The 12,489-nt window shown below is 37.3% G+C and overlaps 1 protein-coding gene across 1 annotated transcript; it reads left to right on the top strand.

Moving 5' to 3' along the window:
• Positions 1–11,260: 11,260 nt before the first annotated feature.
• LOC120422289 (DNA repair protein XRCC2-like) lies at positions 11,261–12,175 on the top strand. The gene has a single exon (XM_039585681.2). It carries the CDS (start codon positions 11,278–11,280, stop codon positions 12,166–12,168), a length of 891 nt encoding a protein of 296 aa, XP_039441615.1. The 5' UTR covers positions 11,261–11,277; the 3' UTR covers positions 12,169–12,175.
• The last annotated feature ends 314 nt before the right edge of the window (positions 12,176–12,489 follow it).

Genomic DNA, 12,489 nt, shown 5'->3' with positions numbered 1-12,489 from the left:
TTGTATGGGAAAAATCGTCAAAATGTATGGAGAAAAGCAACTGTTTTACTTTTTTACCTGTGGAAGGCGCCATAATTATCCGATTCTTACCATTTCTCAAATGTAGAAACTTCATTAAATTTAGAACAACTTTCCCGAAGACACCATGTTTTTAGGATTTTTTCTCGCGAAGTTATTGCGGATTTCAGAGATTTTGCAACAATCGTGCAAGTTGTAAAAAGCTCTCCAACAAAGTGCACACCTCAAACTACAGCAGAAAAAAACTATCTAAAATTCACACCCTAGTTTGAAACAGTTCTAAAGTAGTCGAAAGCAACAAAGCTCAGTCGAGACACGCACCACTCTAGGCGAGCGGGGGGAGAAGGGGTAGGATTTCAAGTGTGCACATATTTGGTGTGCAGTTATGATTTGCACAGGGGGAGAATTTGGTGCAAAGTGTGCAATATTAGCGCCCAAAACTGACCCCTCGCCTGCCTGCCTGCCTGCCTGTTTACCTACAAGCGCGCGCTGTTTCTCTGCTTGGACTTTTGTCGTCGTCGTCGTTTTCGTTTGCTATCCGCTGCGCTGCGTTCCTGGCATGTTTATTATAATTTTGAACTAAACTAAAATACCAAGTTTGTTTTGGGATATAAAATTTAATGTAATATGTGATCAACAAAAGATATCATATTATAAGAGCGTGTGAGAGAGAATACAAATTTGATGAATTAGTTCATCCATGAATCGTCATCTGTTCTGATCCAAACCTAATTGCAAACGTTTTGGATTTTAATTTATCTGCTTTTGTTACAAGAAAGACCATGCAGTTTTTTTTCTAGATAAAAAAGGAATCTTTAGATTATTTTTTTAAACTGAATCCAATTGAGTATCTTAAAGGAAGGCCGCAACTGCAAGATCTGAAGGTAGTTAACGATTGTGCAGAAAGAGATGTTTCCTGAATCGAAAAATTTACAGGTAAACTGACAAAAAATGATAAACAGTTGCAATATTTGTTGCAGGTGGTCTAAGAACACAGAAAGAAATTTCCAGAAAGAATAAAAAAATAATTTTAGAGAGTATGAATGAAAATTTGCAGCAATAATTGTAAAATTGCCTTGGTTTGTTCTGATTTGTACTAAAGTATATTTTTGTTAAAGCAAACTACCTAAAGGAACAACATTGTAATGTGATTGTAATTGTAAGAACATTGTATTACCAGGAGTTTTTTTTTAACTACCGTCATCAGGGGTGACATTGGGTCTGGGGGGTGAGATTGGGTCATACAAAAATGCTGAAATTTGTATGACCCAATCTCACCCCCCAGACCCAATGTCACCCCTGATGACGGTAATTGAATCATTATCATGTTTCTTTAGCATATACGAAAAACTGCGTGTAATGCTTGGAAAAACAAACAAACCCTCTCATGACATTTGCTGTAATTTTTTAACTGAGCCTAAGCTGTCTTTTCTTTAAACTATTTTTTTCAGCGCAGTTTTTTTTTTACCTAATTTAAGAATTTGTATGCTAAAACAAACCTGCTATTTTACTTCAAAATTATAATAAACATGTCAAGAACGCAGCGCAGCGGATAGCAAACGAAAACGACGACGACGACAAAAGTCCAAGCAGAGAAACAGCGTGCGCTTGTAGGTAAACAGGCAGGCAGGCGAGCAAGCTCGTGAGAGAGTTTGAACCTGAGAAGAGCACGTGCGTGTACGAATTCTTGAGTTGTTTTTGAAAAGGTCCTATAAACTATTGTCTTCCATATGTTTATAGGACCTATTCAAAAAAAACTCTAGAATTGGAAATAAACATCGTTGTTAGGTAGCCCCTTACAGCTGGCCGCGCAAAATGGGTCAGTTTTGGGCGCTAATAACTTCGCGAGAAAAAATCCTAAAAATATGGTGTCTTCGGGAAAGTTGTTGTAAATTTAATGGAGGTTCTACATTTGAGAAATGGTAAGAATCGGATAATTATGGCGCCTTCCACAGGTAAAAAAGTAAAACCGTTGCTTTTCTCCATACATTTTGACGATTTTTCCCATACAAACTTTAAGCGATTGGAGGGAGGGGTTCCCGTGGTCAGAATGAGCTCAAATTTGGAATTTAGCCTGGTGATGGGGCAATCTTTGATTTCAGGGGGTAGCCCCAAAAAAGCCCGGATTTGGACCACCCTAAATTGTCCATATGTATTATTTAGCGGAACAGTATTGCCAGAAAATTTCATAATTTATATAAGTATAGAGGAAGGTGAGGCAAGTGTAACAAGCTAAGGAAATGCTCGTTAAAACCCATTAAAAACTTAAATAAATCAGTCGGATTTTTCCAGGTCTTGACTAAGACTTTGATAGAACAGGTTTTTAAAAAATCCAGTTTTTGACTGTAAAAAATTGTTCGTAAAATTATTGATTTTTCGTGCGTTCTACGCAACTAGTGGGGCAAGACGAACAACCCGTTGGGGCAAGAGGAACAATGCATGAAACAACATGTTTATTTGCTAACAATTGAACTATTATCACTTAGTCACATCAGATTAGAAGGTATTTGAAACGTTACTTTCATTTTTAGATAAAATAATAATATTTTACTAATATTTTGATCGTTTTTGCGAATAAATAAATTAGGGGAAGGTGGGGCAAGACGACCATATGGGGCAAGAGGAACAATCGCTCGTACGGTCGTAATTTTTTACAATTTTGATTATTTCCAGTATGAGGAATTGTTGCCAGCAATTCTATTAGCTGATTCTACTACCACATAATCGCCAAAACGACGTAAACGCCACGGGGCATAAGATTTAATGAAGTTTTTTTCAAAACCTTTGTTTTCTTATAATATTTGGAAAGTACAAAATAAGGCTTAGGGTTCGTTTTAAGGATCAATTTTTCACACTATACTGAGCTCGATTTGCTCTCCATCCGCATTGACCTTTTCTCATCTATGATTTTCCTTTTTATCAGTAGTTAGAATCAAAGCCGGGGATTGGGCAGGGAGCATCAGGGTAGTGGACAGTATGCTGTAATGGCGGAGACTGGATGTGGATAGTGGAAGACCAGAACTACGTCACAAGGGGGAAATAGTTTAGTAATTGTACAATTCTTAAGGATTGTCTAATTACTACGTCTATTGACCTCTGTCAGTTTCCAGCTGTCTGCCGCGCACTTTTAGGCCCCCAACAGGGTGCGAGCCCTGTTTTTCAGCTTTGTCAGACTTTTTTCGGAGTTATTGGAGGTGACTGTCGGAAGGAGATTCTCTTCCCCTGAGGACACCGTGAGTGATTTTGCTTGTTCGCGTCCAACCATCCCCTTTTGGCCCTTCATGCGGCAGTAATTTGAAGATGCTCCCTTTGAGTCTGAGTCACTGTAATTCTAGGCAACCGCTACATAGGTCATCCTTTTGGCCCTGTTGGTTAACACATCAAATCAAATGAAATCAAATCAGTAGTGTCCCTACCAATGACTTGCACCTATTATAAAGTATGATTGAACTTTTGGTTATTTTTGTTGAGAGCTTTTAAAAAATCTTGTTCAGGTGGGGTGTACCATATGGATTTTTCGTATGGAAAAAATTACGAATTCCTGCAACAACATATTTTATTGGAAAAAAAAATACATAAAAATACTTAAACACTGATAAACAATTATTAAAAAAAATGTCCATACAGAATATAGTGATATTATGAAAATTTACTATTTATCATCTCAATACCTGGAATAAGATGATTATAATAAAATCCGACAGATTTTTAACTTTTTCAATGGGTTATAACGAGCATTTCCTTAGCTTGTTACACTTGCCCCACTTTCCCTTACTTAAATGATAAATAGTAAATTTTCATAATATCACTATATTTTGTAGGGACAAATTATTTTAACAATTGTTTATCAATTTTTAAGTACTTTAATGTATTTATTTCCCAGTAAAATATGTTGTTGCAGCAATTCGTATTTTTTTTTTTCTATACTTAAATTCCACTTGCCTCACCTGAACAAAGCTTTTCAAAAGCTCTCAACAAAAATAACCAGATGATAAATTTTACTTTATAATAGGTGCAAATCATTGGTAGTGATACTACTGATCTAGGATAAATAGCATTTTGATAAAATGAACTTAAAAGTGAACCGTAAGTCTTAATTTGGGCTTTCCAAATGTTATAAGAAAACGAAGGATTTAAAAAGACCCCATTCAATCTTGTGTCCCGTGGCATTTACGTCATTTTTGTGGGTATGTGATAGTCCAATTAACTAATTGCATTGCTAGTAACAATTCCTCATATTGGAAATATTGGAAATTGTAAGAAAAACAGCCAGGACCGTGGTGTAGGGGTAAGCGTGATTGCCTCTCACCCAGTCGGCCTGGGTTCGATCCCAGAAGGTCCCGGTGGCAAATTTTGAGACGAGATTTGTCTGATCACGCCTTCCGTCGGATGGGGAAGTAAATGTTGGCCCCGGCCTAACCTAGAGCTTAGGTCGTTAGCTCAGTCCAGGTGTAGGAGTCGTCTCCCTGGGTCCTGTCTCGGTGGAGTCGCTGGTAGGCAGTTGGACTAACAATCCAAAGGTCGTCAGTTCGAATCCCGGGATGGATGGAAGCTAAGGTGTAAAAAGAGGTTTGCAATTGCCTCAACAATCAAGCCTTCGGACACCAAGTTTCGTGTAGGAATCTCGCAATCGAGAACGCCAAGGCAATGCTGTAGAGCGAATAATTTAATTTGATTTGAATTTGAAGAAAAACGATCGTACGAGCGATTGTTCCTCTTGCCCCATATGGTCGTCTTGCCCCTACTCAGTAAAACAGGGGGGTTGCCGTCTTACCCCCACCTCCACTATATTTTTGTTGTAAATCAAAATAATTCAAACTAATTTGCCACAGAACAATGTATGTTTGTAAATGGGCGTTTAGAGGATAATGATGAATGGCTTGAAAGGGATAATATTATTTTTATGTTTTCACTAAAAAGTATTATTTCAAACTCATTTCAGGATGCCTTTGATAGCAAATAATATAAATGATAAATTTCCTTGCTATTAAAAAATAAATAAGGATCAATCTTTACTTTTTTTTCTTCTTCAGCATTTATCGAATAACAGTCCAGACTCTATTATCCGAAGTTTCGATTTTTCGTAGTTCGCTTATCTGAAGGTTTGCATGGGACTTCGGATAATTGAATCTCAAACAAAAAAATGCTTGATTTTTATAAGTTTTTTACTTTCAACATCAAATTGGAGCTCTGCGACCCAATTTTAGCCCAATTTGAGTGGCGTTATTATCGCCTATTAAATTACCAAAGGCATTTTCTCAATATTTCATCATTGCCATTTTTACCGCCATCTTCCAAGAAAAAAAAATTTAATAGTTTAGAGGTCATACACAAGCACGACAATTTAAAATCAGACAATAAAAAAACTGTTTTGTCGTGATTCGATTATCCGAAGTTTTGCCTATCAGGAATTTTTTTCGAGGCCTTCGGATAATTGAGTCAAGCATGCATTTTCGATATTTCGTGACGGCGGGCGGTACGAAAAAAATAACACCGTTAACGGTGCACATCAACCAGAGCTTTTGCACCCAGATTTTTGTTACAGACATTTTAGTATCTTCAAAATTACGGGTACTATCAAAATATTTTTTTATTCATCCCCTAAAGTACAGTCCACAAAGTTATTTACAACAAAATTTGACTATTTTGATAATTGCGTTGTTGCAGGATTGGGTCCGTAAGTTTGACAATGTTGGAATAAGAAGACAACAACTTCCATCGTTGCTGTGCACCCTTAAAGAAAAATACACGCCACTTTTATGAGATTTTTAAGTTTAAAAGTGAAATTTGAAGGTGAGCCCATGAAAATAGCCTAAGATGTTACAGAAAGACTCACGCAAAATGCGAAATGCGAAAAATTGGAAGTATGGGCTTACAGATATAAACTAATTACATTACTCATAACTGAAAACAGAATATTTTTTTCAGTGTAGTTCAGTGAATGGTAGTAACCTGTATAGTAAATTAGCATAAATCATCAAAAAACGAGTTATTTTGAAAAGTGGTCAGGGACAATCTTATGGGAAATTGGACGAGCTTTCCGGTAAAATTATTTACGAGACTGAAAAATCAAGTATGTCATATAGAAATTGTCAAAAACCACCAAAAAACCATTTTGAGTCTTTTTATAACATCTTAGGCTATTTTCACAAGAATTTTGATTGAAAAAAAAATCGGGGGCTCACCTTTAAATTTGACTTTTAAGCATAAAAATCAAAAAATCTCATAGAAGTGGCGTGTTTTTTTTTTTCTTTGAGTGTATTTTTTAGAAAGCCCGTTAAATTTTCTACAAGTTTGTCTTTGACCACTTTTTGAAACGATGCAACGGCTTCGAGATACAGCAATACTTAAATTACGAAAAACAAAAATATTGAAAACACTTACGCCCTTCTCAAATGCCATTATCGAGTGAAACTGGCTCCATATACACAAATATAGCTTACATAAGCGTAGGATTACACTTCTACAAAGTTTCATTGAAATCGGAGAGGATCGATAAAAAAGTGCCATAAAAATTCCTGTTTTTGGGCTGGAATTGCTCGGGATCTTGATATAAAATTTGCATTTGGCCGAAGATGTTGAGTTGCTGTTATCTTTTTTTTTCGGTAAACGCAAACTAAACCTTTATATTTTAAAAGATTTTCGGTTCTAGGATAACCATTTAATATAGACAGTCAAATTAATGAATAAATTTATATTATGACATTGACAATGATTTTTTTTTTAATATAAATTATTTTGCAATCAGTGACAACATTGTTGCAACAGTGTGCATCACACAGTTTGAATCGCCCCCCTCGTACACAAACTCACAATCACACTCAAACGCTCCCTCATTGATAAGACGGATCGCGAGTAAATCCGGTCCAGGTCTTTGACTTACCACCAGAGGACAGGTCGCGCCGTCGTCACCCACCCAGAATGCATATTCTCCCTGCCAGCCTGCCCGTCTAAACACACACACACTAAGGGCGCGAAATCACGGCTTATCACAAATCACGATTGCACGGCCGGGCGCGCCACTAAACCAGATTATTCCGAATCGACGACCTCTGGCCGACTGCTGCTGCGAATGATTCACTCCGTTTGAACTGATCCAAAGTAAGTGATCCCCCCACACGTACTCAGTCAGATTTGTAGAACTACACCGGCGACATCAATTATAAAAATAACAAATAACGATCACGGCGATGATCCCACGCGAAACATTAGAAAAGAATCGACGAGCAGAAGAAAAGCCAAAAACAGCCAAAGCCATGCGCGCAAAAGCAGCATAAGAGAGAGAGCATAAGAAGTAGGAAACGACAAAACCACCCCCTGGCGGGTTTTCGTCACCCAAAATAAAACACGGGCGAGCACTATTAGTGATGCTGGATTTGTTTTGTGCAAACAACCAATGAAGGAATCAAAAAGGTGCACTTTTATGATTTACCTACAATTTTTTATTGTAAAAGTTGTGTATCATTAAAGCCAGCCTCGGTGGTGGCTCAAGGTTTTTGAAAGCTGGGGGTTATCCAAATCATCTTTCCACGTCAGGATTTCAAATTGACATTTTTGAAAAAATCTTTTTTTTTTACGGGTTAAATCCCATTTAAAATTGAAGGGCGGAGCGCCAGCTCCTGTTACGTCCAATCAAGCTCATATTTGGGATTTGGGTTCAGTATGCCCACCGGAACAAACCCCTGAATGCCCGCCAAAAAGTCGTTTTTGTTACACTCTAGTGCACAGCAACCAAGGAAGTTGTTGTCTTCTTATTCCAAAATAGTAGAACTTACGGACCCAATCCTGCAACAATCTGTTTGTAAAAATAGTCAGTTGTTGTAATTCATTTTAGGGAATGAATCAAAATTTATATCGATACTTCCCGTAGTTTTGAAGATACTAAAATGTGTGTAACAAAAACCTTGGGGTAAAAAGTACTGGTTGATGTGCACCGTTAATAATTTTAATAATTTTAACTGCACGCAGAAAAATAAGGCATATTTGAATCAACAAAACGTTTTGTTGATTTGAAAATCAATATTTTTGTTAAATCAACGCTAAACGTCAAAGCAGCTTTTTCAAAACAACAAAAGACTTTTGTGGAATCTAAGCCCGATCTCACGCACACTAGCTTACCATTTGTTTTTGCTGGCGGGTACAAATTTTAACCTAAAATCCCTTCGTGTACAAACACGCAATACATGCGCACGTAGATAACTCTATTGCGAAAATCAAGGTTTGTTTCAACGCAATTTTTTTGTTGATTACATGAATTTTATTTTTTGTATTTTTCAATCCGGCTGAAACTTTTTTGGTACCTTCGGTATGCCCAAAGGAGCCTTTTTGCATCATTAGTTTGTCCATATAATTTTCCATACAAATTTGGCAGCTGCCCATACAAAAATGATGTATGAAAATTCAAAAATCTTTTGAAGGAATTTTTTGATCGATTTGGTGTCTTCGGCAAAGTTATAGGTATGGATAAGGAATACACTGAAAAAATTTTGGTAATTTTTAATTTCACTTCTTGTCACTAAAACTCGATTTTCAAAAAACACTATTTTTTCTGAAATGTTGTAGGGGACATCAAATGCCAACTTTTCAGAAATTTTCAGAACGAGCCAAAAATCATTGACCGACTTATGAATTTTTGAATCAATGCTTAATTTTTCAATAAATCGAATTATTGATGGCATTTTAGGTAACTTTTATGAAAATAGTCGCAGTTATTCATTTTTTAAATTAGTGCCCATGTTTGCCCACTTTTGAAAATTGATTTTTTCTAAGTCTCACCCAAAAAACCCACCTCTAACGTCGATATCTCAGCAACTAATGGTCCGATTTACAATGTTGAAATATAAAACATTCGTGAAATTTTCCGATCATTTCGAAAACAATATTATCATTTCTGTGAATCAAGACTTATATTTCAAAAGGGCGTAATATAGAATGTTTGGCCCTTTTGAAATGTAAGTGTCGATTTAAAAGTTTTTAAAATATTTTTTTTCGAAAAGATCGGAAAATTTTACGAATGTTTTATATTTCAACCTTGAAAATCGGACCATTAGTTGCTGAGATATCAACGTTAGAAAATTGTGGGTTTTTTGGGTGAGTCTTAGAAAACATAAATTTTCCTGTTTTTTGTCCTTTGCATGGCAGCGCGCATTTGCCGCGGCGGGGCGTTTCGAGGCTGGTATGCCGCGTGTCTTTTTCGGGAATACGCGCAATATCTCAGCAACTAAGGGTCGTATCAACAAAGTTCAAAAATGCAAAATATAGAGAATTTTCTCAGCTCTTCAAAAATGTTTTTTCAAATGTGGGCAAACATGTGCACTAATTTAAAAAAAAATGAAAAGCTACGACTATTTTCAAAAAAGTTACCTAAAAATGGTTTTAACTTGAAAACGGTGCACTTTATTAAAATTTCACTAAAGAACTTTTTAATTTTACATCAAAAAATGAAGTTGAAATTTTTTTGCGAGCGATATTTAGATTTTTTTTAAAATTAGTATTGATTAAAAAATTAATAACTCGGTCAAAGATATTTTGCACAGCCTGGAAATTTCTGGAAAGTTGGCATTTGATGTAACTAACCTACACCATTTCAGAAAAAAATAAGTAGTGAAATTAAAAATCACCACATTTTTTACCGTGTATCATTTTTTTTTTTCAGTGTAGTCCTTATCCATACCTACAACTTTGCCGAAGACACCAATTGGATCAATAAAATCCTTCCAAAGATACAGATTTTCGAATTTGCATAAATCATTTTTGGATGGACAGCTGCCAAATTTGTATGGAAAATTATATGGACAAACTGATGATGCAAAATGGCTTCTTTGGGCATACCAAAAAAGTTTCAGCCGGATTAAAAAATACAAAAAAACCGAATGACTGAAATCTCTAAGAATTGCTCCATTCAAAAAATCTCAGAAATTTATTTTTCCGTTAAAATTAAACTTGAAGTGGCTATATCTTAAAAACGGTGCACTTTATCGAAAAAAAACTGTTAAGTTCTTTTTGATTGCAAATTTGATTTTGCATTAATGAAAAAAAAAATCGGGTAAATTCCTATTTTTCTAAATTATAACCCGACGGCAGTTTTAATTTATGCTTTTTTATGGCTCAAATGTTGCAATTGTTTGTCCCCTTAAAGATCCAAATGTTTCAAAAATAAAAAGAAATATGGATTTTGGGAAATTGTTTTTTTTGTGCAAAAAAGAGAGTTTAAAAAAAACTGTCAATTTTTTTTTCTCGTAAACCAATTTTTTTCTGAATAGTCCTCACCAATACCTACAACTTTGCCGGAGACACCAAACCGATCAGATGTTTTTTTTTTTAATATTTACGTACCATTTTTGTATGGACAGCAGCCAAAATTTTATGAAGCCTTATCTGGGTGACACAAATGGCTTCTTTGTGAAGGCCCCCACAACCCAGTCAAATCAATCCAAATTCTGAAACGGAATCTAATTAGAATCGTATACAAATTCCGTTTCAAACGCAACAACCGGTTCCGTGTTCGAACCGGTTGTTGCGTTTGAAACGGAATTTGTATACGATTCTAATTAGATTCCGTTTCAGAATTCGGATTGATTTGACTGGGAAAGTTTGAGCCAATTCAAAAAAAAATCATTAACGGTTTTGGTAAAGAATTGCTCAACATATTTTGATTCAAAGACTGAAATTAATTAAATTAAACGTTGTTTGAAAAAGTTAGAATTAAAAACTCACAAAACTCAACTCAAAACTCTATGTTTTGCGAAATACATGGCTACATGTGGTACACTCAACCCCCGGTGGTTGGTCACGTTTTCGTTTGACACTTTTTTAGTTTGTACCCCGTTGGTTGGTCAAAGTCAAACTAAAAAGTGACGAACTGTCACTTTTTAAACGGCGCTCACGAACACTATCAAAACAAACGTTTGGTAGTGTGTGTAAACTCCGTGTAAAAGGGGTGTCAAACTAAAAAGTGACCCCGTTCGTTTGACAACAATTGGTGTGTCAAATGTAAAAATGTTTAGAAAAATAAACTCATTCAAATCTTCCTGCTTCTTCCTGTAAAACACGCGTGGTCAAAATGCACACACATGGCAATGCCGATGCGTCGCGACGCTCATCCGTGCAGCACGTTGTGAGGTGTTTTGCACGTTGCCTACGTCCGGGCAAATTTGATAATTTTCCCGCCATTTCTTTCGGTCTGTCGTCTATCGGTGTTTGTTTTCGATAGGAAGAAAGTTGAGTTAATTTGAGTTCAGGTCGCTCAGTGTTCAAATCATGTGCGAAATTGAAACCGCCGTCCAAATCGCCCACCGGATGGTGTCCCGCACGTCCAGTGCGGTGCGCTGTCTGGACACTAATCTCTTTCCCGGGGACGGCGGACCGGCAAAAGGCGAACTGGTCGAACTCACCGGCAAAACCAACTGCGGCAAATCCGTACTGATGCTGGAACTGATTGCGCGGATAATCCTACCGGTGGAGCACGGTGGCCACGGCGTCGGTGCGGTGTTTGTCAACTGCGACAACAACGTCCACATGCTGCGGCTGCTGGACATCATGGAGAAGCAGATCGTCAACAACTCGAGCCCTGCCGGGCGAAACATGGGACGGGAGGAGATTCGTCGCATTCGGGAGGAATCTTTTACGCGGTTGACCATGATCAAGTGCTGCACCATGGACGAGTTTGAGTTTACGCTGCTTTCGTTGAACGACGTCTTCCTGAAACATCCCGCGGCTTCGTACCTTCTGATTGATTCTCTGGTGGCGTTTTACTGGAACAAATGCACCGAGAAGAACCTCATCCGGATGGACACTTATCTGAAGTCACTGTGCGTCCGGCTGGAGAAGCTCTGCAAGGAACTCCAGCTGGTGGCCATTTTCACACGGCCGTCCTACTTTGGCACTGGGCGCGAATCGACCTCGGATGGGCTGGTTGAAGGGAGTCAATCTGGTGCGGTGGCCGCAGTCCTGGCGGCGTCGACTTCAGCGTTTGGATCAGGGGGAGGAGGCAATTGGAAGCAGGTTGTGAAGCATCGGATTGAGCTGGCCGAAGCGGTCACGCCGACGCCGAGCGAGGATCGCAAGTTTAACGCCTTTGTGACGTCCCGGGAGCGGCAGTTGATCAAGTTTTTTGTGATTGATGGGTATGGGATTAGCTGGTTAAACTGATAATAGATTTTACATTATTTTTTTGTATTTTGTTTAATTCATTATTATTTATGTTAAAAATATATTTAAACCTGTGAATATCGTAAATATAAACAAATTAAACTATGACAAATAACAAAAATGTAATTCCATAGTTCACTCTTGTTGGCATATCCACTAGCCTGTCCCATTTTGAGGTCATGTCGAGGAATTTCAGGTGCTCACTTCTTAAATGATAGATTATGATGTTAGGAACAATGTTTTCTTAGACAAGAAAAAATAATAAAATACTTTCTCGCACCCCCTAGTCGATTTACTAAAAAAAGTCACTTTTTTGAACAA

Source organism: Culex pipiens, chromosome 3, assembly GCF_016801865.2.
Source record: "Culex pipiens pallens isolate TS chromosome 3, TS_CPP_V2, whole genome shotgun sequence".
NCBI lineage: Eukaryota > Metazoa > Arthropoda > Insecta > Diptera > Culicidae > Culex > Culex pipiens.
The sequence above is the reverse complement of the archived record's forward strand: the minus strand, read 5'-3'. Positions and strand labels throughout refer to the sequence as shown.

What these genes read in the sequence shown, in the direction of transcription:
- LOC120422289 (XM_039585681.2), top strand. Translation starts at nt 11,278, where the DNA reads ATGTGCGAAATTGAAACCGCCGTCCAAATCGCCCACCGGATGGTGTCC.